General features: G+C 43.5%; 1 protein-coding gene across 20 annotated transcripts in view; it reads left to right on the forward strand.

Annotated features, from left to right (window-relative positions):
• Plekha5 (pleckstrin homology domain containing A5) overlaps window positions 1-24,848 on the forward strand; it is a 173,354-nt gene that overhangs the window by 104,766 nt on the left and 43,740 nt on the right. For 13 of the 20 annotated variants that reach the window (XR_003843268.1, XM_029535229.1, XM_029535227.1 and 10 more), the window contains 7 exons: window positions 1,414-1,486; window positions 7,485-7,585; window positions 9,712-9,827; window positions 10,061-10,078; window positions 16,939-17,406; window positions 21,436-21,898; window positions 23,523-23,606. Coding sequence is in view for 19 of the 20 variants with exons in the window: in XM_029535229.1 (XP_029391089.1) it covers window positions 1,414-1,486; window positions 7,485-7,585; window positions 9,712-9,827; window positions 10,061-10,078; window positions 16,939-17,406; window positions 21,436-21,898; window positions 23,523-23,606 (1,323 nt within the window). In the remaining variant the exon portion in view is untranslated. Of the gene's footprint in view, window positions 1-1,413; window positions 1,487-7,484; window positions 7,586-7,893; window positions 8,365-9,670; window positions 9,828-10,060; window positions 10,079-16,938; window positions 17,407-21,435; window positions 21,899-23,522; window positions 23,607-24,848 lie in introns of those variants that run through there. The other 7 variants (XM_029535228.1, XM_029535245.1, XM_029535242.1 and 4 more) reach the window with 2 other exon arrangements.

The following is a 24,848-nucleotide window of genomic DNA, read 5'->3' on the forward strand; positions in this document are numbered from 1 at the left end:
GAGGGAGGGAGGGAGGGAGGGAGGAAGGAAGGAAGGAAGGAAGGAAGGAAGGAAGGAAGGAAGGAAGGAAGGAAGGAAGGAAAAACAAAACAGAACACCAAACTAACCAAACAACAACAAAAACTCATAGTAAATCTGTTATGAAGTCTTCCGGAGATGCTGTTTACCTGAGAGTTGTGGACAGCTAAAGTTATGTATCATGGGAGAACTGTCCTAAAGTTCATGTCAAGTCTTTCTGCACCTCTGGTTTGTAAGAAAGACTCGGTGTCCATCTTACCTACTTTTATGACTCAGATACTTGAGTAGTTTGATGTGGATGGACCCCGCTGAGGCCCCTGGGGCTCTCACCAGCAACTGCAGCTCTTGTCTCTGGCTTTCACCAGTGGGGCGTTATGGCAATAGTGTTACGTGTGTGAGCATTTAGTGATGGATGGATATGTGACCTTAAAAATATTTGTAGCCCTCCTGTCTGTTCCAAAGAAAGAATATAATTAAGACTGAAAGTGTCATAGAATGTTTATGTACACGTCCCTTTGGTTTGTGGCTTCTCCCTTGGAGTTGCTGTTCATTTTAAAGAGAAATATTTTCTGTTTAGGACTTTTTTTTCTGCCTGTATTTCATCTCTATGATTTTAAGGTCACTGTTAGATTAACTAGAAAGATATTAAGAAGTAGTAATGTAGACATTTAAACAAGTTTGGCATTTTGAGGGTATCCAGTTTTCTCTAGCATTCTTGCTTATTGAATGTGGGAAAGTAATTTTATTCTGAGGGTGATCTTGTCTGAAGCTGGTAGTTTCATGAAGTTGATGTCTTAGTGCTAGCCAGAGGGAGGCAGTCTTCTGCAGGCTGAGTGCACCCTAAGTGCATTTTCTGTGAAGGTTTCTCACTCACATGTTTTGTATCATCTTAGGTTAGAAATCATCTCAGTGCACATCTGTGCTTCTTATTGATGATTAACATATTGAGTCTGGTTAGCAGAATGAGTCTGCACCATTGCATGCTTCCATCATTCTCTTCCTCACAAGCTCACGCGCTCAGAAGACAGATGTAAACGGCTTCATCCTATCCCTTTTATCATATGACTCTTCATGGAACAGTCTACTTGGGCCACCTTAATTAACATGAGTCCCTAGAATTTTTGTTTTAAACTTTGTTTAGTCAGCATATAACAGTTTTGCTTATTTATGCAGAACCATGTGACATTTTCATATGTATAAGCATTATAATGGAGTCAGGAACTGCATATCTACATCTTCAGAAGCCCCTCGTGTCTCTGTGGTAGGAACAGTCAGCCTTTCTGGCCTTTTGATGTTCTGGTCCCCTGGCTGTGTAAGGAAGACAGGTCAGATCGGCCTTCAGTTGGGTGTGTTACATGCATGTCATAAGTATCCTCACTGTGTTACTCCATGCAGGACAGCACCGGCATGAAGCTGTGGAAGAAGCGCTGGTTTGTGCTTTCTGACCTTTGCCTTTTCTATTACAGAGGTGAGTCCATAACTGCCTGCGTGCCATACTTCATAACTGCTAAGCTCTGGGTGTGTCCTAAGAGGAAAGACATGATTAGCGCTTTTACTGTTTACAATGAACAAATAATATCAGGAAAACCTCTCTTTGCTGGCCCATGGCTCAGGGTTCCTAGAGTATGGCAGTGTGGACGCCCGCCTAGCCAGCAAGGAGACGCCTCACAACAGGATTCCTCTACACACGTTTATTGGGGGAGCTTGATTGCTGAGGCGAAAGACCCCGAGCCCTAGAGCTAGCGCTGCTTTTATAGGCCTAGGACTGGCGTGGCCATGTCTGATTGGTTCTGCTTTCAGCCCTTAATTTACATGCCCCGGGACGGGCTGTGACTTGGCGTGAAACCCATTTGCACCTGTGCACATTGGTTGTTTACCCGAAATACATGGGCGGTGGCCAGTGGTAGCCAGTGCCATCTTGTAATGGCGTTATGTGGCTTCCCACATGGCAGAAGACAAGAGAAGGCTCCAGGCTGACTAGAGACAGGTCTTATAGTGTGGCCCTGGCCTAGAACTCACAGTGTCGTTCAGGCTGGTCTGGAATTCACAGAGATCTGCCTACTTTTACCTTTAAAGTACTGGTATTAAAGGTGTGGACTAGCACGCCTGGATGAAGACTCGCCTGATTCTGCATTCTGGTGTGTTTTGTGTGAAGAGCTTAGGAGTCATTACTTGGTTACTCTATCTTTGAGTTCAGTGCCTAATAGAGTCCTTGGCTGGCCACATCTTTTTAGAAATTGCATATCACTCTGTGCCTGAGCTTGCCTGGTGCTAGAATCTGCCTCAGCCTTCTAGTGTCTAGGATTACAGACACAGTCATCACTGCCAGCTAAGGGTTATGTGTTTGTTGTGTCAGATCTAGCTATGAGTTTATGGATTACCCATAGATGCGACTTTATACAAGTGAGTATAATGTCAGGAGCTGTTATGGTGGATTGGAAAATGAAAAACATGAATTGTGATTATAAATGTATGTGTGTGTGTGATATACGACCATATATTAGAGTTATTCATTTCTGTTTATTTGAGACAGTCTGGCTTAGTCCAGGCTGGCCTTGAATTTGTACTTCTTTCCTCCCCTGAATACTGAAAATCAATGAGCATTATCTCCTGAAAACATGGAAAAGATTATGTGAAAGATACATACCAGGCTCTTAACTATCAACACTGAAGAAATGCAGGGATTAGTGGGTAAATAAGTCCCTTCATTCTCCTAGATAGCCGTGAAAGAGTCTTTGTGGTTTTCCTTCTTAGAAAGTTATTAGGACAAGCTCTCATTGAGTTGCAACTTCAGATTCTTGGGCTGTGGCAGGCTAATGCTGCCATGTTAACATGAAAGTCCAACACATTCTCATTGGCGCACTTCAAATGTGGCACCTGTGGAAGAAAGAAGGCGGCACTGATACACTTCTCTCCTTTAAAACCTGAGTGGAAATTACTGCTTATTATTAATTATGATATTAGAGTTGTTGGGGCTGGAGAGAAGGCTCAGTTGTTAAGACTACTGACTGCTCTTCTAGAGGACCTGGGTTCAATACCCAGTAACCACATGGTGGCTTGAACAATATCGGGGGAAGGAATTAGACTGCCAACTTGTTATTAATAATTTATGGCTTTCCTTTGCACATAAGAATTACACAATATGAGCTGGGTATATTGATTGGAGCATGACAGTAATCACCCACTGTCACTCTGCTAGGACCTGGGCCCTTATATGCTTGTCAGTATTTGCAGCCCCAACATTTGATATGTATGTATTTTTTGTTGTAGCTTTTAAAGATGTACATACTTTTATGTATATGAAGGTTTACCTACATGTATACCAGATGTGGGCCTGGTCCCCAAGGAAGGCAGAAGAGGGCATCAGCTCCCCTGAGATGTGGGCCTGGTGCCCAAGGAAGGCAGAAGAGGGCATCAGCTCCCCTGAAGCTGAGGTTGCAGACAGTTGTCAGCTGCCATGTGTGGGTGCTGTGAACCAAACCTGGCTCCTCTCCAAGCATAGCAAGTGCTCTTAACTACTGAGCCATCTCTCCGGCCCTCTCATGTCTTCAGCAAGTGCTCTTAACTACTGAACCATCTCTCTGGCCCTGTCATGTCTTCAGCAAGTGCTCTTAACTCCTGAGCCATCTCTCTCCGGCCCCGTTATGTCTTCTTGGTTCTGTGGAGTTGGCTTTCTTTTTCTCTTTTGATTTTTATCTGAACTCCTACTTTATTGGAAGAGCTATACTATCTTACTTTCAACCTCATTTCTTGATAGATTGACTTCCCACCCTTTGACTCTCCATCTGGAGACAACAGACAGTGTGAATCTACTCAGTCCAGTTGTTTGTTCTTTTGTTTCTCCAGTATTGTGCTAGGAGATTGATAGTTGACTCTTGGATAGTACGGATTCCTTCCTAGCTCCTAGTTGGTCATTTATTCCTCTCAGAAAATGTATCTTTGGATGTGAGGGCGATCTGGCTCTGACATCTGTCATCCCATTGGTCTCCCAGGTTGATTGGGCTGATCTGGTTGGCTAGGCAGGTGTCCCCTTCCTCCCTCACAGCTCCATGTGCGCCCCTCCCGAAGCAGCACACTCAGTTGAAGAGGACGACTTTCCCTGAATAAAGACATGTAGGCTTTCCTTTGTTCTTGGGTTAAGACTTCCTTCTTCTTCTGTATATAGTATTCCTTTGTGTATCTTTAGTGCAGGCTTACTGGTCATGAATGATATATCTTAACTTAAGCTTGTTTTTACATATCCTTCCTCCATCAATTTTCATTTCCTTACTTTACATGTAGTTATTTTATGGGTATGAATGTTTACTTGCTCATGCGTATGCCTGTTGACCACAGAGTCAGACGAGGTTATCAGATCCCCCTGGTGCCGGAGTTAGACTGATTGAACCCACCATATTCTGCATCATTTTGAAAGATACCTTTGTAGCACACAGTAGTCTAACTTTGGCTTGAATGTGTGTTTTGTGCTTTCTGGCCCTTAGGACTGCTGTTAGAAGCTGGTGCTATTCTCGTAAGCTTGCATGGGTAGGGGGTTGGTGTAACTGCTTCCCTTTACTTTGTGCTTCTCTGTCTTAGCTATGAATTACACAATGTTTCCTCTGGTGATGTCCATTGGGAACTCAAATTCTGCTTTTGTTTGAAATCCCTTTCTTTCTCTAGAGTTCAAGGCTTTTCTGCTATAATTAGTCTCTCTGCTTTGTTGGGATTTTTGTTTATGTTTGTTTGCTTGCTTGCTTTTTATTTTTGTTTTTTGTTGTTATTGTTATCTTTTGTTTTTGGGGGTTTTGGTTTTGGTTTTTTTGTTTTAAGGCGTTTATTGTAGAAAGACAGAGAGAGGGAGAAGTGTAGAGAAGTTGAAGGTGGCCGTGGCTGCATGGAAAGTGGGGAAGAGAGGGCGAGCAAGGGAGCAAGAAAATAAGAGGTTAGAGAGCAAGGGCGTTACCTTTTTTTAACTCCTACCTCGTGGAATTTTTTTTTTTAACAAAAGCATTTTTTTATTTAAATTTACATCAGAAGTTATAGTAATCAAAAGCAGTGTACTGGCATGAAAACAGAGCATTGGAACAAAAGCGATAGCCAAGAAATAAAACAACAAATATAGTCAGTTAAGTTCTGGCGAGGACACTGAGGACAGACACTATAAAGTACATGAAACAGAAAACTGTCTGCTCACATGCAAAGGGATGAGCCTGGCTGCTTCTGCCGCTTATAAAACACACTGTCTGCACTTAAGACCCGAGTGTCCTAAAACCACAGAGCAGGCCACAGTGCAGGGACAAGAGATCCTAGGGGAAGCTCTTTAACACTGGCCTTCAAAACGGGAGACAGCCTTCCCAGGGAAATAATTTGAAGCACACGTTTGATTCCAGGGTTGATGCTTGGCTGTAGTAGCTGATCCTCTGTTCCTGATGGCTCTCTTTTCTGCTCGGCTGGGGGGGGGGGAGGCGCGCTTCCTTCCCACTGTTGGTTTGTTGGTTTGTTTGTTTTCAGACTCTCAGTTTCCTTCCTGGTTTTCCTTGCATGTCCCTCACTTTTTTTCTCTGTATCACTGACTGTCCTCCCTGAGTCTTAGAATGAATGTATCCACTTTGTTGTATCATCTTTGAAGTCACAGATGAATTTTACTTACTTAGAACTCGTCCAGCATTTACCTGTGTCACTGTCTTGGTTTTGGGTGGCCGTTGTGATCTCTTGGAAGAGTCTTGCTTTTCTAACTTGCTCCTGTGTCTGAGCTGTGATGTGCAGGTTCTGTAGTTTGACTCGTTCTTTCTTTTGCGTGTACTTGGGAATCTGCTTATTCTCCAGCCTTCTCTTGAGACTTGAGTCACAGGACCCTCAGAGGGGCTAACACGGCCTTCTGGGTGACGCTGCCACTCGATGATCCCAGCTGGGCTGAGGCAGGCTTCCTCTTTTCCTGGGAACTGTCCTAGCTTTTCCTCTTCATTTCTCTATGGTAGTCTATTTTGTCCTAGGTAACTTTTCTTTTCTTTTCTTTTCTTTTTTAATATTTATTTATTAGAGATGGTTGTGAGTCACCATGTGGTTGCTGGGAATTGAACTCAGGACCTCTAGAAGAGCAGTCAGTGCTCTTAACCACTAAGCCATCTCTCCAGCCCCTAGATGACTTTTCTTAATGAGATCAAATACAGGCAGCTTCTGGTCCTGCATTCTACCCAAAAGTCCCCTCTCTGTTTGCAAATTTTAATTTACAATTGGATTATACAAAATATGTGTGGCAAGGTTCTGTGGTCACCTACCAAAATGCTAAAATGTGTACTAACCTTTTTTTTTTTTTTTTTTTTTTTTTTTGAGACAGGGTTTCTCTGTGTAGCCCTGGCTGTTCTGGAACTCACTCTGTAGACCAGGCTGGCCTCAAACTCAGAAATCCACCTGCCTCTGCCTCTCAAGTGCTGGGATTAAAGGTGTGTACCACGACTGCCTGGCTGTGTATTAACCTTCTAAATGCAGAGCTACTAGAATTGTTTTCACCAGTTCACTGCCCAGGAAACTGTGGTTGAGGAGTACTGCTAAATCAGAATTTACCAAACCTGTAAAATTTCATTTTTGTCTCCAGACATTAGCCAGCATGTAATTTTTACTGTGTAATTTTTGTCATTGAGTTTCCTGCTCTTTGGGAATAGCTGTCTGTATTCTTCCTTTTCCAGTACATTTATTGACAATTTGTGGAGTATAAAATGAAACAAGAAAACGTTTACTATTCCTAGTTTATTTCTAAAATAAAAATTTCATAATAATTTATAACAAAATGCCAAATCTTTGTAATGGTTTTGCTTCTGAAAGGTGCATGTTTTATTTATTAATGACCTATGTGTGTGATGTGGGGATAGGCATGCCAATGTCACAGCAGATGTGTTGAGTGCCATGACACAGCAAATGTGTGAGCACTGATCGGATTCGCTTCTCTCCTCCCACCTCCTGGGTCCTGGAGCTGGAGCTCAACTCATGCAGCAAGTGCTTACACCAGGGAAATGTGTAAGACAGAGCACAGAGCCTGGCCCTGGTGGGCTTGATCCCAGTGCTTGGGAGCCAGAGGTAGGCCGATCTACAGAGTAAGTTCCAGGACAGCCAAGGCTACAAAAAGATGACTGTTGAGTCATCTTCTTCAGTGTAGTTTATGTGCTTGCTTTGGAGGTCTGTCACTCAAGCACTCAGTTTCACTATGCATCTCGGCATCTTGTTAGGACAAGCATAAAGCTCCACAACTCTGAAGTTATACAGTTCTCATGGCGTAGATGGAGGCTTGTTCCTGTGAACATACCTACCTAGCACATCCTTGGACACCTGCTCCTCCCGCCTCTCTAAATCTCCTCATAGAAATTGCCAGTCCAGGAGGACAGGGAGCAGTGTGAACAACTAGAGCATGGAATGTGTTGGAACTTGGGATAAGTGGCAAAAATTCCCAAAGAACAGAGAGAGAGTCTGACCGACACTGACTTCTCTTTTAGATGAGAAGGAGGAGGGTATTTTGGGAAGCATCCTGTTGCCTAGTTTCCAGATAGCCATGCTTACTGCTGAGGACCACATCAATCGCAAGTATGCTTTTAAGGTAAGGAAACGTGCATGCAGTGTTTGAAGCTTTAAAGAACAGATATTGATCCATAAACTATTAGTAGCCACGTGTGCATCTAAAGTGTATTGGTGGTATTAGAGAGATGGTTCAGAGCACTAACTGCTCTTCTAGAGAGCCTGGGTTTAATTTCCAGTGCCACATATAGCTCACAACTGTAACTCCAGTCCCAAAGAATCCAGTACCCTCTTCTGTCACAGACATACATGCAGGCAAAACACTCAGGCACATAAAATAAAATTTAAAAATGAAGCATAAGGGTTAGTGATGTTACTGTTCTTTTAGGAAGCACATGCTAGCATGGCACAATGAGTTCATGGATGGCTGTGGCTAGATGTCTTAGATCGCTGTTCTCAGTTATTATTTCCTCAGATGAAATATTTGGGAAGAGAATTGGAAGCCATAGCTCTTCATTATGGCATGTTCACAGACTCTTTGGGATAGCCTTACAGAGATTCTCAAGTACATAATGCTTAAATCCCACCTAGTGTATAACTTTTGCTAATAACAGTGTTATTAACCGTGAAGCTAAAAGAGAAGTCAGTTAAAGAGAAATGTTTAACAATCTGCAGTGTTAAAATAGCAATAAAAGCAGCCACTGCACTTGGTATAGATTTTCTGTGATATTTGATTTGTTGTGTCTTTTGCCTGTAACAGTAGTAATCACTGTTTCAACTTTTCTTTTGTGGTATTTCCCCTAAATTCCGAGCTACTGTATGACTGCATTTCTTGATGTTGATTCTGCTCCTGTCGGTATGGTAAGTAGGAACTTCACGCTTTCTGAACTCACTAATGGGGGCGGCCATGGGAGTGGCTTTGTTGAGTTGTCTCAGGGCAGGCACAGGATCTTCTCCCCACCAGCACAGTCCTTTCATTCATCACAGATACGGGCAGTGTTCATCCATTTTTCCAAGAGTCCAGGGACTACTAATCACTTTAAAAGCAGAGGACTTGAGCTTTGTCCAGGCTGTTTCCACAGTTGGCTCTGCCGTCACTGTGGAGATTTGTCGGCTGTGACAGTACAGAGATGGACGGGTGTGCCCGGGGACTGTGTGTGTATCCTAAAGACATGACGTTTGACCTTGGGGATGCAGCAGGTAGCAGGATCTTGGCATGGGGGGCATGATGCCAGATGGGGAGCTCTAGTTCAGAGCTCGGCCACGCCCTGCTCCACACTCTCCTCACATTCTCTTAGGCCCCAGCAGCCTTTGTTCATTCAGCCAAGTCTCTGGGCACCTAATGGGAAACCACCACAGGATATTTAAATGGAAATGGAGACTGCTCATTCCTGGCGTCAGCCCTCTCTGACCACAGCCTATTTTTATTATCTGCTGTGTGGGTGCAGTGCTCCCCCACAGTAGCAGGCTCGCCAGCGCCTTGATTTTATTTTCCTTCTGATTTTCTGATAAAAAGAATACTACACTGGTCCTTTCCGTCCTCACAAACTGCAGGCGTTTGCATGTTAACTTGGAAGCCTGAGAAGAAAGCCTAGACGGAAGTGGCATTGGACTCATTAAGTGTCCATGCGTCGTCTATGAACCGCATGGACAGCGTCAGCTTTTAAAACGGAAGACATTGCGGGGGGGGGGGGGGGGAGCTTGCTGTGGCTTATCAGTTTTGTTGTTGTAGTGCTTTTCAGCATTCCCTGCTTTTGTGTTGTGTTTTGCATTTTGAAACTGGCTCTCCACTCTGGATCACATTGTACTAGAATTCACCAAGTAGTCCAGGCTGGCTTCAAACTAATGCCTCAGCCTCCCAAGTACCGAGCCTGGCTAGAAATACTATCCTTGAGTGAGAACTGTTGGTCGCAGTAAATCAGGGTGGTGAGAGCCGAGTGAGTGGAGACCCGCAGAGTTCTGAGGTACTCTGAGCATACGCTTTGTACCTTTGAGGTAGACACAATCGGAGAACCATTAAGAGGATCCGCAATGCGCCCTGCTGAGGTCAGTGTGTATACGCTCTCTAAGTCATGCCTGTATGTTAGTTAGGTAAGGGACAAACGCGCTTCCTTGGAAATCTCGTACACTGATCAGACAAAGACGGACTTTTCCCTTTCCTTTTCAGGGGCGCAGCTCATGGAGAGTGACGCTGTTGTTTTCACTCAGGCAGCCCACCCAAACATGCGGACCTATTATTTCTGCACCGATACAGGAAAGGAAATGGAGCTGTGGATGAAGGCCATGTTAGATGCTGCTCTGGTGCAGACAGAACCTGTGAAAAGGTACAGCCCTAGGGAAACGGCAGTGCCTCCCGCCTTGGCTCACTCCTACCCTCAAATGGCTTTCATCATGCATGGTCTCTCAGCTGCCCTGACCCCACTCGGCCTGGGGTGCTGGGTCAGGTGACAACCCCACCTGCACTTCTGTCCTCTCCTTCTCCCCTCATTCTCACTGTCACTACTCTGGGTGACTCTAGAATCCTCACATTCAAACTGAATGTTCTTTCTTCTTACAGAATTACCTTTAATTTCCGGTGAGTACATCTTTTTATTACCTTAAAGCTGTATAGATTTATGTGCTTCATGGAAGAGCTTGGTTTGTTTTTTTAGTTTATTTGTTTTGTTTTTGTTTTTAAAGACCCCAAATCATAGAATTTAATTTCATGCAGTTAATTTCATTGTGTTTTTATGTTGTATTGGTATTTGGGAAGTAAATAAATAAACAATAAATTCTGGTGAGCTTTATTTTTGTTAATATTATCTAGTTAATTCCAATTATTTTATTAATTCCAGAAAATTTAAATAATCTCTAAATTAGCTACTTCTTGATGAGTTGTGCCTTTCCTTTAATACAGTGGTACTAATTAAAACTGATCCTAGAGTTGTTTATTTTCTTCCCTGCTTGAAGATAACAGGCCATGTTAATATTCCTCAGTGTAATGAGAATTAATCTACTAGTCTACTAGACATTCTGGCACACCATTTTGTGTGTGTATGTGTGTGTGTGTGTGTGTGTGTGTGTGTGTGTGTGTGTGTACGTACGTACGTACGTACATACATACATACATACATACATACATACATACATACATACAAATGCTGCACTGTCTGTGTGGAGGCAAGAGGGCAACTTTCAGGAGTCAGCTCTTCTTCCTCTGCATGGTTGCCAGTAATCACACTCAGCATCTTGCCCCACTATCTCTGGCCCGAGGTACACACTTACAGTGGGAGCATTCCTACACAGAAGAGTCTCAAGCTCAAAGCCGGCCTGGGCTATGTCACAAACCCTGTCTCAAAAGAAAACAGAACTAATCAGAAAAAATACATTTCTCAGACTACAGCAGTAGGGGTTGAATGGTTACACTTTTGAGTCAGGGCAGAGGGTTCTCTACGTAGTTCTTGCTGTTCTGGAACTCAGTATGCATACCAAATAGCTTTGAACAGACAGACACAACCTGCCTCTGCCTCCCAAGTGCTAAGGAATGCACTTTTTAAAAAGTCCTATAATTTGAAGATTCATAATGTAATTAAATTTCTTTCTAGTCAGTGATAATTAAGTTCACATTTTATATAATTGCTAACTTGCACATCTAAAGGTTTTCCCCATCTTTTTAGTGTGTGTGTCCCACTTAGAGATCAAGCCCCATGGCATTGAGCATAACTACTTCAGTGTACATTTAATAATCTTTATTTTTAAGATGTATTTATTTATTTTATGTATGTGAGTACACTGTAGCTATACAGATGGTTGTGGGCCTTCATGTGATTGTCTGGTCAACCCCGCTTGCTCAGGTCGGCCCCACTCTTTCCGATCAGCCCCTGCTCAGTTCCTGCTTGCTCTGACCCGAAGATTCATTTATTATCATACATAAGTACACTGTAGCTGACTTCAGATGTACCAGAAGAGGTCGTCAGATCTTAGTACGGGTGGTTGTGAGCCACCGTTTGGTTGCTGGAATTTGAACTCAGAACCTTTGGAAGAGCGGTCCGTGCTCTTACCAGCTGAGCCATCTTGCCAGCCCATTAATAGTCTTTTAACACATTGTCTGAAAGACTGAATTGAGCCTTTATAAGGTACTTGTACTCACCCTCCCAACCCCCACCCCTTCCCCAAAACAAAGTCACTCTGTACAGCCCTGGCTGACCTGGAACTCACTCTGTAGACCAGGCTGGCCTTGAAACAGAGATCCGCCTGCCTCTGCCTCCTGAGTACTAGGATTAAAGGCGTGCGCCATCACTGCTAGCTCTGTTTAAACTATTGCTTTTAAAACCCAGATTCTCCTCCAGGTTCTGAAGCATGGAAATAAGACAGGGTCTAGGTTTTTGTTGGTGATGGCTGTGCTGGAGATCATATCCCAGGCCTTGTGTATGCTAGGCAAGTGGCAAGCCACCAAGCCATAGCCCTAGTCCTTGGGGTAGCTGATCCCAGCACTTTGATGGTAGAGCACTTGGATAGTTAAGTGTTCAAGGCTAGGATGAATGAATGGTTGAAGTGAATAAAAGTATTTGTCTCAAAAAAATGGATGGTCTGAATTGAATCTTCAGAACCCATGGCTACAGTATTGTCCTCTGACTTTCACACGCACACAGTGACTTGTGTGTCCCCACACACATATCATGCAAATGCACACACTGATAGTAAGTAAAACAGAGTCCCATTTGGTAGCACACTTTTAATCCCAGCACTTGGGAGACAAAGAAAATCTCCCAAGTTCCAGGCCAGCCTGATCTACAAGGCACGTTCCAGGACAGCCAGGGCTAGGCAGAGAAACCTTGTCTCAACAAGAAAAAACAAACAAACAAACAAACAGAAACAAAAAAGACGTAGTAATAATAATAATAATTATTATTATTATTATTATTAGGATGAGAGAGTCACTTGAACTCACATGTATCATGTACACCCACATGCAGTACTAAGTCGAGAAAAACATAATGGATTATAAACTGGCTTCTCTTTCATCTGTACTTAAAATAATGGAAATCTAAGTAAATTTATCTTTAAAGCTTCTAGGGATTTCCTTTTAATAGAGTATTTTATTTTCAAGTAGTTTCTATATTATATTTTTCTCATTTTTTTAACTCATTACTTTTGTTTGTTTGTTTGTTTCAATTTACAGTTCTAAAAGCTGGAGCCAGCTGAGGTAGTGCACCCCTGTAATTGTGGTAGTGCACCCCTGTAATTTTAGCACCTGAGACTTTGGAAGCATGGAAATCATGAGTTCAGGCCAGACCTAGGCTGTTCAATGAAATCTATGACCAAAAAAGTAATATAGATTAATTAAAACCACACATAAAAATGTGGGGTTTGAGATAGTTCCACGATTAAGAGCACTGCCTGCTTTCCAGAAAACTTGGGTTTGATTCCCAGCACCCACAGGGATGCTCACAACCATCTGTGACTCCAGTTTCATGGGATCTGGTGCCCTGTCTGGCCTCCAAAGGCACTGTATACATGCAGGAAAAATGGCCATATACATTTAAAAAGATACAGTAGTTACACGTATCAACTCATAGTATAAGACGACAAGAGTGAGTGACTATTCTATGTCCCCATAACCATGTAGAGCCAGTTGTGTTGTAGTGTCTCCTCTTAGCCAGCAGTTACTGAGTAGTGCCACCAAATTCAGCCTGGAATTAGCAGTCCCTGTTAGAGTATAGAGTTGCCTCACTTTCTTCTACTCTTAGCTGTTGGCATTTTTGTCCTATCCTGCTATGTTTAGGCATTCAATATTGAAAGTATCTTATTTTTAAATTTCATTTCATAAATGCAGTGAGATGTTTTGTTTGTTTGATAAAAGTAGTGGGACTCCTTTGCTTTGTGGCCAGATACTGAGACAGTTAGCAGGGCATATCACCTTGGAGATAAAATAACCATGTTTGGGGAAGGCTGATTTTTTGGTGATAAATACCAAACCTAAGTCTGTGTTAGGTAAGTACTCAACCACCAAGGTACATCCATGACTGAGCCATGCAAGGTTTGGGTCTAGAAACCCCACCAGGGTAGGTAGGAAATGAAGAAAGGACAGACAGACATGCACAGAAAAGCCGGGCTCCAGTGTGTCCACTCGTGGAGTGGCACCAACTTCTGCAACAGCCTAGAACCTTCGCATGTTTATTACGCGCAGCACAGAGGGGAAGAGTTGGTCTCAGCGAGAGGTGTCAGGCTGGGGACATCTGCAGGCAACGAGTGGCGCTTGCTAGTCCTTGCACCTACTGCTCAGTTGTTCATAAACACTCACTATAGTATCATAGCACATACTATCAAGAGTCTCACTTGACCAAAGGAAGGCCTTTGTCAGTGACGTGGCCAGCTCATGTCAGACAGTTCACATTCACTCAAGCCTTCACCCACTCCCCACAGCCCGGGTTTTAAAACTCAACTCTTCTAAATTCATAAAGGATTTCACTCAGAAACTGCAACGTTTTAGTGCCCTGGTACATAGATAGTTGCTGGCATTCTTAAAATCTGATTCTGACACACTTTCTCTGAATAATTTCCATTTCTGTGCACATAGTTTCATCTTGTACAGCCTCATTGTGTTTTCTGACTTTTAAACAGATTGTGGGTGTTTACCTACATGTATGTCTGTATGCTGTGTATGCCCCTAGTGTTCATGGATGCCAGAGAAGGCATCAGATCCTCCTAGAACTAGAATTACACTTTCATGGGGGTGCTGGGTATTGAACCTGGGTCCTCTGCAAGATCCACAAGTTCTATGAACCACTGAATTGTCTCTGTCTCTCTCTCTAGCCCCTCAAGTGTTTTTCTCTTTGTATGTGTATACTAGGCTTCCAGCCCATGATCATGCTAGGCACATAACTATCTCTGTGACTAAACCATACCTCTAATCCGATGTTTCTGTTGTCACTTGACGTACAGTAATTTCACATTCCTATAGATAAAGTAATTATACATGGGATATTTCACATGTATTTACTGTATAGTAATCTGATTGGGGTAATTAGCAGAGCTATCATCTCAGACTTTCATCATTTCTTTTTTTCTGGGGGTATTAAAGATCTATACTAGTTATTTGAAAAATCATTATCAACTATAGTTGCCTTACAATGCTGTTATGATGAAGAAATCTCTTCTGTTCGGCTATACTAATTATCCTCTCTCTGCACGCTTCTCCCCATCCCTCTCCTGCCTCTGGTAACTACTTCTCTGTTTTGCTTTTTGGAGGTCAATATTCTAGACTCTACATGTAAATGAGAGGATATATTTCTAGATTAGACTTATTTCACTAACATAATGATCTCTGGGATATTAATATGACTGCAGTCTGCGTGTGTGTGTGTGTGTGTGTGTGTGTGTGTGTGTGTGTGTGTGTGTATTACAAATTCTTTATCCATCTATTGATGTATACATCATATATCTTGGCTTTTATTGTCTGTTGTGTTACAATAAGCATATAGGTGTAGGAATCTCATCATACTAATTGGATGGATTCCCAGTGGTAGGATTGCTAGATCATAATTTTTCTTCTTCTTTTTTGTTTTAGTATATGTTTTTGTTGGTTGGTTGGTTGGTTTGGTTTGGTTTGGTTTGGTTTTCAGACTGACTGTCAAGTAGCCCTGACTGGCCTCCAACTTACTGTAAACTGAAGGATGGCCTTAAACTCCTGACCCTACACGTCACACTGGAGTTACGTGTCCACACATGTCACATCACACTGGAGTTACATGTCCACACGTGTCTTCAGGTGGCAGTTCTGTTTCTTGATTTTGAAGAACCTACTATTTTTCTTAGTGGTCATGCTAGTTTCCAACATCTCTGCTGTCGTGACCTAAGCATTACTTTCCTAAATCAGATGCAGTTTTTGTGGTTTATGCTCTCATGGTTTTCTGAGTCAGTTTTGTTCCATTTTAAAAAAAAAAAAAAAAAGTCATTACATACTTATGTTTCTTCAGTGATAAGTATTTGGAGAAAACATTACAATCCTAGTCTAAAACAGTAGCTATAGTTTGCTGAACTTAGTTTACATTTCTAAGGATAGTGTTAAACAACCCTTCATGAAGACTTCATTGAACTTTTCCTAGGAGTCAGTTTCCCAGTGGTTTCCTCTTTGAAGGGAAGAAGCCCCACAGGCTGTCAACGTGACCCACCCCGCCCTACCCCACACCACCCGTGTCTACTGTTGTGTCTGATCTAGCCGTGTGACTTAGGTCTCTGTTATTTCACTCCAAGAGAAGGCATTTATCTTTTCACTCTTGCTGGAGCTCCGCTCCTGAGTATCTATGGAATCTATATTTCTTAACTTAGCTTTGAGTGTGGCTACAGACATGTGATATGTATGTTCTCCACATGTTTCAGAACTTAACAGTATCAGTAGCCCTTGGGATCTTAGTAGTACCACGGGTGTGCTGAAATACAGGAGGCAGACCACATCTGTTAGTTCATGATGAGTATGGTGATCTTGACAAGTTTATGTGGGTTCAGACACTCACCTTGATTTTATAAAAGCCTAGATGTGATTGTCTCAGAAATACAGCTTCTCATCAGAAAGAGCTCTAGCAACTGAGTGGTGGCCTCAGGCAGCCCAGAAACAGTTGACCAACAGTAAAGGCAGTATAGGCCAGGCAGTTGTCATTTGGTTGTCAGGACAGGCCTCTGACATTACTGAAGGTACTCTATCTACCAAAAAGCTTACACTGTAAGCTTCTAAACCTTGCCCAGAGATGCAGCTAGCAAGTGAAGGTGCCCACTGAACCTGGGCTTGGTAGGACTGCCTTGAGTCCCAGGCAGAAGCAGACAAATGTCTGTGAGTTCCAGCCTAGCCAGGCCTACAGAGTGGCACCATTTGTTTTTTAAAGGAAAGAACAAAAGCTGTGCACTGAGCATGACCAGCTTGGCCCTGAGAGCTCCTAAGCTGGGCTATCTGGGTCCAGTGTCTCAGCCCTGTAATGTCAGCAGCCATAGCACCTGAGAGGCAGAGGCAAAGGATCACTTTAAGTTTGAGGCCAACCTGGGCTACATGGGGACATCACTCCACACACAGGTCTCTTGCGTCTCATTCGGGTCAGCTCTTTGGTGGCATCAGACTATAATTTCCTGTTGCAGCAGCTTCCACCGCCAGACTCATGAGTGTCTCATGATGAGCTGACCTTCATGACTGAGAGCCACATTGTTATTTCAGTTGCTGGCTGCTTTAAGTGGGCTGTGGTTTAACCATTAATGGTAAGAGACAGCGTTTACTGTGTTTGCAGACAGGCACGTTGCGTTTGTCTTGGTGGTTTTGCCTAGCAATGTTTTCCTGCATCCTAGTACTAGCCTGCATGGTAATGCCATGATTGTGAGGCTCTGTGGCAGCTTGTGCTCTCTGACTGTTACTCTCCTGGGGTAGACACCTGTTCCGTCTACCAACTGTGCTCTCTCCTCTGCTTTCAGAGTGGACAAGATTACAACCGACAGTGCATCAACCAAAGAAACCAATAACATTCCCAACCACAGAGTTCTCATTAGACCCGAGGTCCAGAACAATCAGAAGAATAAGGAAATAAGCAAAATTGAAGAAAAAAGGGCCTTAGAAGCTGAAAGATACGGATTTCAGAAGGACGGGCAAGATAGACCATTAACAAAAATTAACAGTGTGAAGTTGAACTCCCTGCCATCAGAATATGAAAGTGGGCCGGACTGCCCTCCTCAGACTGTACACTACAGACCCGTCAATGTGAATAGTTCTGACGGCAAAGCAGTGAATGCCAGCTTGGCAGATGTCCGAGGTGGGAGTCACCCAAATGCAGGGCCCCTAGCCGCAGAGGCTGACCGAGTCATTCAGAGAACGAATTCAATGCAGCAGCTAGAGCAGTGGATTAAAGTCCAGAAAGGACGGGGTCTTGAAGAAGAGCCCAGAGGGTAAGTACCCAGGATCATCAGCCTGCTTTCTCTGGTATGTGGTGGGGCAGGTTGGCTTCACCCGCAGTACTGGTTTAAAGTATGCTTAGATTTCATACTTTGATTACCGTATCTTGCTCGTGGTGATCACATGTAAGTGATTTCTGTCTCTTGTTTCTGTGGATAGCCTACCTTTGGTGAAGAGCCATCCTTTCTGGCCCAGAACAAATGATAGGCAGAAGCTGGGCAGGAGATGAGTTTTAGGACGAGAAGAGGCCTCCACCCTTCTGCCTTTACCCCTCGCCTCGCCTCTCCTCCTAGAATTCAGAACTGTGATGAACCAGTGTGAATTCGTCTCCAGCCTTAATCTCTCTTCCATTAGCAGCTTCTGCATCCCTGTGTACTGGAGGATCTCTGTAGACAAGAAACCTGGGAACCAAGTGTGGTAGCACACACCCGTAACTCTGAGATTTGGGAATAGAATCAGGGGGATCAGGAGTTCAAGGCCAGCCAGAGCTACACAGTGAAACCTTGTCTCAAAATAAAACCATGAGCTCACTGTGGGACCACAGTGTGCCTAGAATGCCTTAGGTTTGATTTCTAGCACTACAAAATAGGGAAAGGAAGAAAGGCCTATAAATATTAGAGCATAACCTAAAGGTTTAGAGAAAGTTCCATTTGAAGTGGGGAGAGGAGAGGGCCTGGCCCTGCGCCTGTGAGTCTTCATCCTCAGAGGGCAGTCCACCCTTGAGCACGGTGTATCTGAAGTGGTTCAAAGTATGAAAGTGAATACATTTACCCCATGGGAGACCAGGACAAAGGAGGGCCTAAGGAAGGGGCCAGGTGCGATGGTCCATGGCTCGCTAATCCTAACACTCCTGTGCTTGAGCCTGAAGACCGAGAACAGACATTTGAGAAATAAGAAATGGCAGAATTTGCAAAGATTATCAGGAATATATGCTGAGAAGTAGATACATTTCAGAAAACATGTTTTGTTTTGTTGGGACAGTTTGGCTATGTAGACCAGATTAGCCTCAAACTCGCATCTGCCTCTGCCTTATAAGTGCTGGAGTAAAGTTGTGTCCCACCACATTCAGCACGCGCGTGTGCGCGCTCACACACACACACACACACAGATGTTTATTTTATTTTATGTGTGTGAATGTTTTACTAGTATGTATGTTTGTACATTGTGAGCATCCTGATGCCCGCAGAGGCCAGAAGATATCTGTGTTCCCGCTGTGGTCGTGAGCACCCAATGCTCTCAAGCTGTCTCAACAGCCCCTCAAAACGCAAAGCATAAGCCAGGTGTGGGGCTGCACCCTTGAAATCTCAGCACCCTGGAGCCTGAGGCCAATGGCCAGCCTAGGTTATTTCACGCCCAGAGTTGGTGGCCTGATGATTGGCCTTGGGGTTGGGGGCGCTGACAACATTGCCTGAAGAGCCTGAATGATGGAGGAGATGTTTACTGTTCAGGAGAGATGACTGAAGGGGTCAGAATGTTTGAATTAGTAATGAGTAATGAGACCTTAGGCTCTAGACTGCTTGGTGATGAGCTCTCTGGTAGTCAAGACAGTACAGTGGCTAGAGGACTCGTGTGGCTACCAGTCGGTGGGGACGGACACGGAGCACCCACAGCCTCTGAGGTCACTGCTACCCAAGCTCTGTCTTCCTTATGCTTAGTTCTGTTTTTAATTTTCATTTTGCGTATGAATATCATGGGTGTTGGGTGTGGGGGTGCCCAAGAGGCCAAAGCTGAGGTGGATGTGAGTCACCTCACGTGGATGCTGAAGAGCAGCAAGCGTGCAGCTGCTGAGTAATCTTTCCAGCCCCTGATGGCTTTAGTTTCAATTAATTCATTATGATAGAGGAATAATTTCATGCACAGCATACATGTCTTTAGCAGATTTTTTTTAAAGAAAATCATTTTTTCATTTATATATAAATGACTGGAAATTGTTACAAGTAGGCATTTTCATTCACAACTCTTACTATGAATGCAGACATTAAAAGAATATGGATAACCTGGGTAATCAGGAGCTTGCTATGCCGACCGCACTGGCCTTGAACTCACAGAGCTCCAACTGCCTGTATCCACCAAGTTCCGGGATTGCCACTGTGCATGCCTTCCTTCCAAGTTCTTCCTTCTCTGCCTTTCCCTCTGCATCGCAGTATTTTCCATAATCACAAAGAGAAGGTATATTCCTCCAAAAGAGAACTTCTCAATGAATAACAATAATATAATTTTACATACCAGTAGGAACTAACTGTAGTGTATGTGCCTCACAGCCGAGTATGCACCCAATCCTTACACGAGGTCCCAGTGAGATCTGCTGGAGGACTTTGGGGGCTTTGTTGTTGTTGTTGTTGTTGTTGTTGAAAGGCCCTGTACATCCCAAGCTGACCTGCCACGTGCCTCCAGTGTGCGCAGGTAAGCAGCGCACCTGCTGGGGCAGGCTTGATGTGTGGCTGCCAGTCACACGTCCGTCTGTGTCAGAGCTCTGCAAGAGCCAGAGATGGTGGCTCACAACTGTGTAACTGCAGGGGCAGTGGATTTGACTCTTCTGGCCTCCTTGTATGTACTTCCTTGCACACATAGCATTCACCCACACAGACAAACACACACACACACACATATAAAATAGAAAAAAAATCTTTGGCTTCTTATTTATCAGCCAAAAAATTAGATTATTAAGGGTAGTAAGTAAGGGCTGGAGAAGCAGGTGCCTCAGCGAGTAAGAGCACTGGACCTGTGTTCTGTTCCCAGTACCCACTTAGTGACTCCCAGCCATCTGTAACTCTAGTTCCAGAAGATCCAGTGCCCTCTTCTAACCTGCCTGTACCAGGCACGAAAATGGTGCACTAAAAATGCAGGTGAACCCACTGATATGCATAAAATAAGTATAAATATATATATATATATATTTTTTTTTTAGTAAACTCCTGCAGGTCAGTTTCCCCCAAGGTTGGTTGGTTGGTTGTTGGATTTTTGTTTTGTTGGTTTTTTTGTTTTTTCGAGACAGGGTTTCTCTGTATAGCCCTGGCTGTCCTGGAACTCACTCTGTAGACCAGGCTGGCCTCGAACTCAGAAATTCACCTGCCTCTGCCTCCCAAGTGCTGGGATTAAAGGCGTGTGCCACCACGCCTGGCTCCCCCCAGTTCTTGTAGTGACCAGCAGACACCCCACACAGGACAGGGCAGGGGGAGAGGAAAGGCCAAGAGTGCCTGTGACGACAGTTCAGTCCTTAGAGCCCTGGAGGCAGGCGTGCTTGTGAGCGAGCAGGTGGGCGGGCGGGGGGTGGGGAGCCACTGTTGAACCTACCTTTCCCATAGCCCTGGCAGTTTTGGGGTTACAGTAACTTTGTCTTAGGATACAAGTGTATGCACCACAGAATGATAGCCTATGATGAACACTTGAAGTTTAATCTTAACCTTTTTTGTTTGGTACTAACTAGTTGCACAATTAAATGAAGGCTTAAGATTAGTTCTTGAATAGTCTCTTTTTAAATTTTATTTATTAGTTTCTTGGGAGGTGGGTTTTTGTTTTGGGGTTTTTTTTTTTTTGGTTTGGGGGAGGGGAAAGTAAGTTGGTTGTTGGGGGGGGGGATTGTTTGTTTTTTAAGACAGGGAGTGTCTCACTGCAGACCACGCTGGCCTCAAACTTAAGAGATCCATCTACCATGCTTCAGAAGCCCTGGAGCTAAAGACCTAGCATTCTTACTGCCTGTCACTCGGAATGTGCAATTGCTCCTGCAGTCTACCAAAGAGTTACAGAATTACTGTAGATTCCGTTCATAGCGTGCATTCCCAGATGGAATTTCACCCAAAAAGCTTGAGCTTTTTATTGATTTATACTTCATATAACATTTTGGCTGACTAGTCCTTCCTTCCTTTTCCTCTTTCGATGTGTTACATATTGAGGTTCAAACCCGGGCCTTTCCACATGCCGAGCAACTCCACATGCCAAAACACTATGTCCTTTTAAAAGATAAAGCAATCTTAATCCATTTTGCAACAACTTTCATTTTCATAACTTCTCTTTAATCTTAGAGTAATTTCTTATCAAACATTGCCAAGAAATATGCCAAGCCACCGAGCCCAGATCCCGGCCCGTTACCCTGAAGGTTACCGGACACTCCCGAGAAACAGCAAAACCAGACCTGAGAGTATCTGCAGTGTAACCCCATCTGGTCATGAGAAGACAGGGCCTGGAGCAGAAGAGAAGCGGCGATCCATGAGAGATGACACCATGTGGCAGCTGTATGAGTGGCAGCAGCGCCAGTTTTACCACAAGCAGAGCACCCTCCCTCGGCACGGCTGCCTGAGCAGTCCTAAAGCCATAGTGAAGGTGTCTGACCAGACAATGCACTCCATTCCCACGTCACCTTCGCATGGTTCAGCAGCTGCTTACCAGGGCTTCTCCCCTCAGCGGACGTACAGGTCAGAAGTGACTTCGCCCATCCAGAGAGGAGATGTGACGATAGACCGCAGGCACAGGCCTCATCACCCTAAGGTAAAATGCTGTTTGTGTGAACCGATTACTCAATAATGTTGATGACAATGATGGTAAATTAAGTTAGAGGCAAGAGAACAAGGCTGTTCTCTTAAAAATTCATCTTAAAAATTAAAACTCTCACCCTGGCTCGAAAAAAAAAATTAAAACTGTTAGAATCCCATAATAGAATCTAAGCTTTCAATACTTATGAGAGTAATTCATTCATTCGTTTGTTATATGATCTATGTTATATATGATCTAAGCCTCATATATTCAGGCAAGTGTTTACTTTTGAAGTATGTCTTACATGCTTCTGAGGCGGGATCTCTGTAAGTTGTCCAAGCTGGCTTCAAACTCTAAATGGTCCTTTCTCAGGCTTAGATTATAAGTTTGGTCCATGTTTTAGCTATTTTCTATTGCTATGACAAAACACGGTGACCAAGGCAGCTTTTTGAAGGAAGGGTTAATTTTGGGCTTACAGACAAGGATCATTATTCAGATTTACTAATTAGTAGACCTCTGCCAAAGCAACATGGAACCTATTACTTAAAAGAGAAAAAATATCACAGCATTTGTCACGACTGACAGTATCTGAATTTTCAGGCTAAACAATCTTGGAAACCATGTTTGCATGCTGAGTTTGATGGCTTTTCAGGACTAAAGGATTGCTGTGATATTAACAAACATGATCTTTCAGTATTTTGTACTGAAACATCTCAACTTGGAGAATATCGCATGACTTGCTGAGCCAGTACTTTGCAGTTGAGCTCTTTCTTTACCAGATTGCATACAGCCACAGGTTAAGGTGTGGTAGACTAGAGGACTTAGCTCCCAGGAAGCTCTAAGGAAATGCCACTTTATTTTGAGCTTAGCTACAGATGGGAGATGACTGTCTGTCTATACTCACTGTCCCCACCCTCACCAGCTCCCAGATGCCAGGTGGGTTTGGTAATACGCGTTCACTAAAGACCTGTCAGAACAGGCTGAACATAAAAGCAGGCATGAAAAAGCAGCCAAATAGTAAAATCTGTGACACTCTAAACCTGTGACACTCCCTCACCAGTGAGATGGTCAGTAGGTAAAGATGTAGCTGTGTCAGCCTAGTGACCTGAGGTCAATCTCAAGAACCCACCTAAAGTCGAGGGAGGACAGAACTAGTGCTGCAGAGTCATCCTCTGACTGCCACATATGTTCTGCGCACACACATACCTTATACATACATGGTAATAAGAAATATAAAATGTGTTTATATGGGCCCAGGTATAACGGATCATGCCTGTGATTCTGGCACTTGGGTATTGGAAACTATTAGATTAGGAGATAAGTGTGAGGCTAGCCTGAGCTACATGAGGTCTTTCTTCTCTCAGAAACACAAAACAGTGCGCGTGCGCACACACACAGACACATACACACACACATGTCCTGAGAACAAGGAGTTTGCATGGTGTTGACCAGTCTCCATAAAATTAGCATCTATATTTTAGTCAAGCAAATAATATTAGTATTTCTCTCATAAAAAAACTAATGACAATTTTAATTAGTATTCCATAATGTAAATTTAAGATTATTCATCAATAATATTGACACCACCACCCCAAAAAACCAAAGCTCACTACTGAATTCTCTTCTCTCTCTTTCCCAGCATGTCTATGTACCTGACAGAAGGTCAATGCCGGCTGGCTTAACTTTACAGGCTGTTAGTCCCCAGAGCCTCCAAGGCCGAACGGTGAGTGTGATAAGTTTACTTATCATATGCTTGCTTTATTTGCTGCCCAGAAACACGTGAAGCTGACATAGTTTTTAACTGTGAATTTTCGGAGACATCACCTACAAAAGAAAACAATACTGCTTTGTAACAAAGATTCACCATGAGAAGAACGTAGACTGTGTAGCCATGCCAATGTCTCTGTGGCTGCCTTCCCCTGAGTGTCAAATAAAGGAGCATATTTAACGTTTACCGTTTAGCTCTGGCTTTTGATTTGTTATCCCCCTTTTCTTCAAAATAAAAACCAGGCACAGTGGAACACAGGAATGGATGGCTAGGAGTTAGGCCAACCATGGCTACATAGCATATATGACCACATGGCATACGTGGCCACAGAGTTTTGGTTTTGCTTATCTTAAAAACCCAAGTAACTCAGTAGGGAGTGCTTTTATAAGATACACAAGACTGTATTCAAGCTCAGCAGGCCCTGTTCCAGCAGTTGTTGACCTGTGGGTTGTAACTCCTTCGAGGGGTCACACAGCAGCTAGCCTGTATATCAGACGTTCACATTACAGTTCATAACAGCAAAGTTACAGTTGTGAAGTAGCAATGAAAATAGTTTTACAGCTGGAGGTCCCCACAACCTGAGGAACTGTGTTAAAGGGTTGAAGCACTAGGAAGGCTGAAAAGCGCCACCCTACAGGGACACCCAGTGCAGACATAGGAGTGAAATCCTGCCGCAGCTGTGACCACACAGCAGACCTTCTGAATGGAACATTTTACCTGTGGCTTTTGTTTTATTCTGAAACTAAGTGTTGATAGATAACACAGGCCAGCCTGGAGCTTAGTCTTCCTTCTTGCTTGGCCTCCTCATGTTGGGATTACATGAACATACTGCCATGCTTGGCTTCTCTGTGAAATTTAACATATATTAGCTGCTTTAGAGTCAAAAATACATTACTTTGTGTATTTACCCAAAGAAAGACTGTAGTGTAGTCAGCAGGCCATGGAAGCTGAAGCTCGAAGACTAAGCGTTAGAGCCCAGCCTGAGATACAGGGTGGGAGGGAAGCACCACAGCGGGTGTTCTTACTGTTTTCGTTTAGTTGTCAATATCATCTATACTTAGAAATACTTTAAATATCTTCAAATCCAAGGAAATAGGTGACTTTGCTCTGGCTTAGTTTTTTTTTTGCGGGGGGTTGATTTTTTTTTTATTTGTTTTTTATTGTTATTGTTGTTTTGTTTTGTTTGCTTTTTTTTTT

This window comes from Mus pahari, chromosome 2 (assembly GCF_900095145.1).
Source record: "Mus pahari chromosome 2, PAHARI_EIJ_v1.1, whole genome shotgun sequence".
Lineage (NCBI taxonomy): Eukaryota > Metazoa > Chordata > Mammalia > Rodentia > Muridae > Mus > Mus pahari.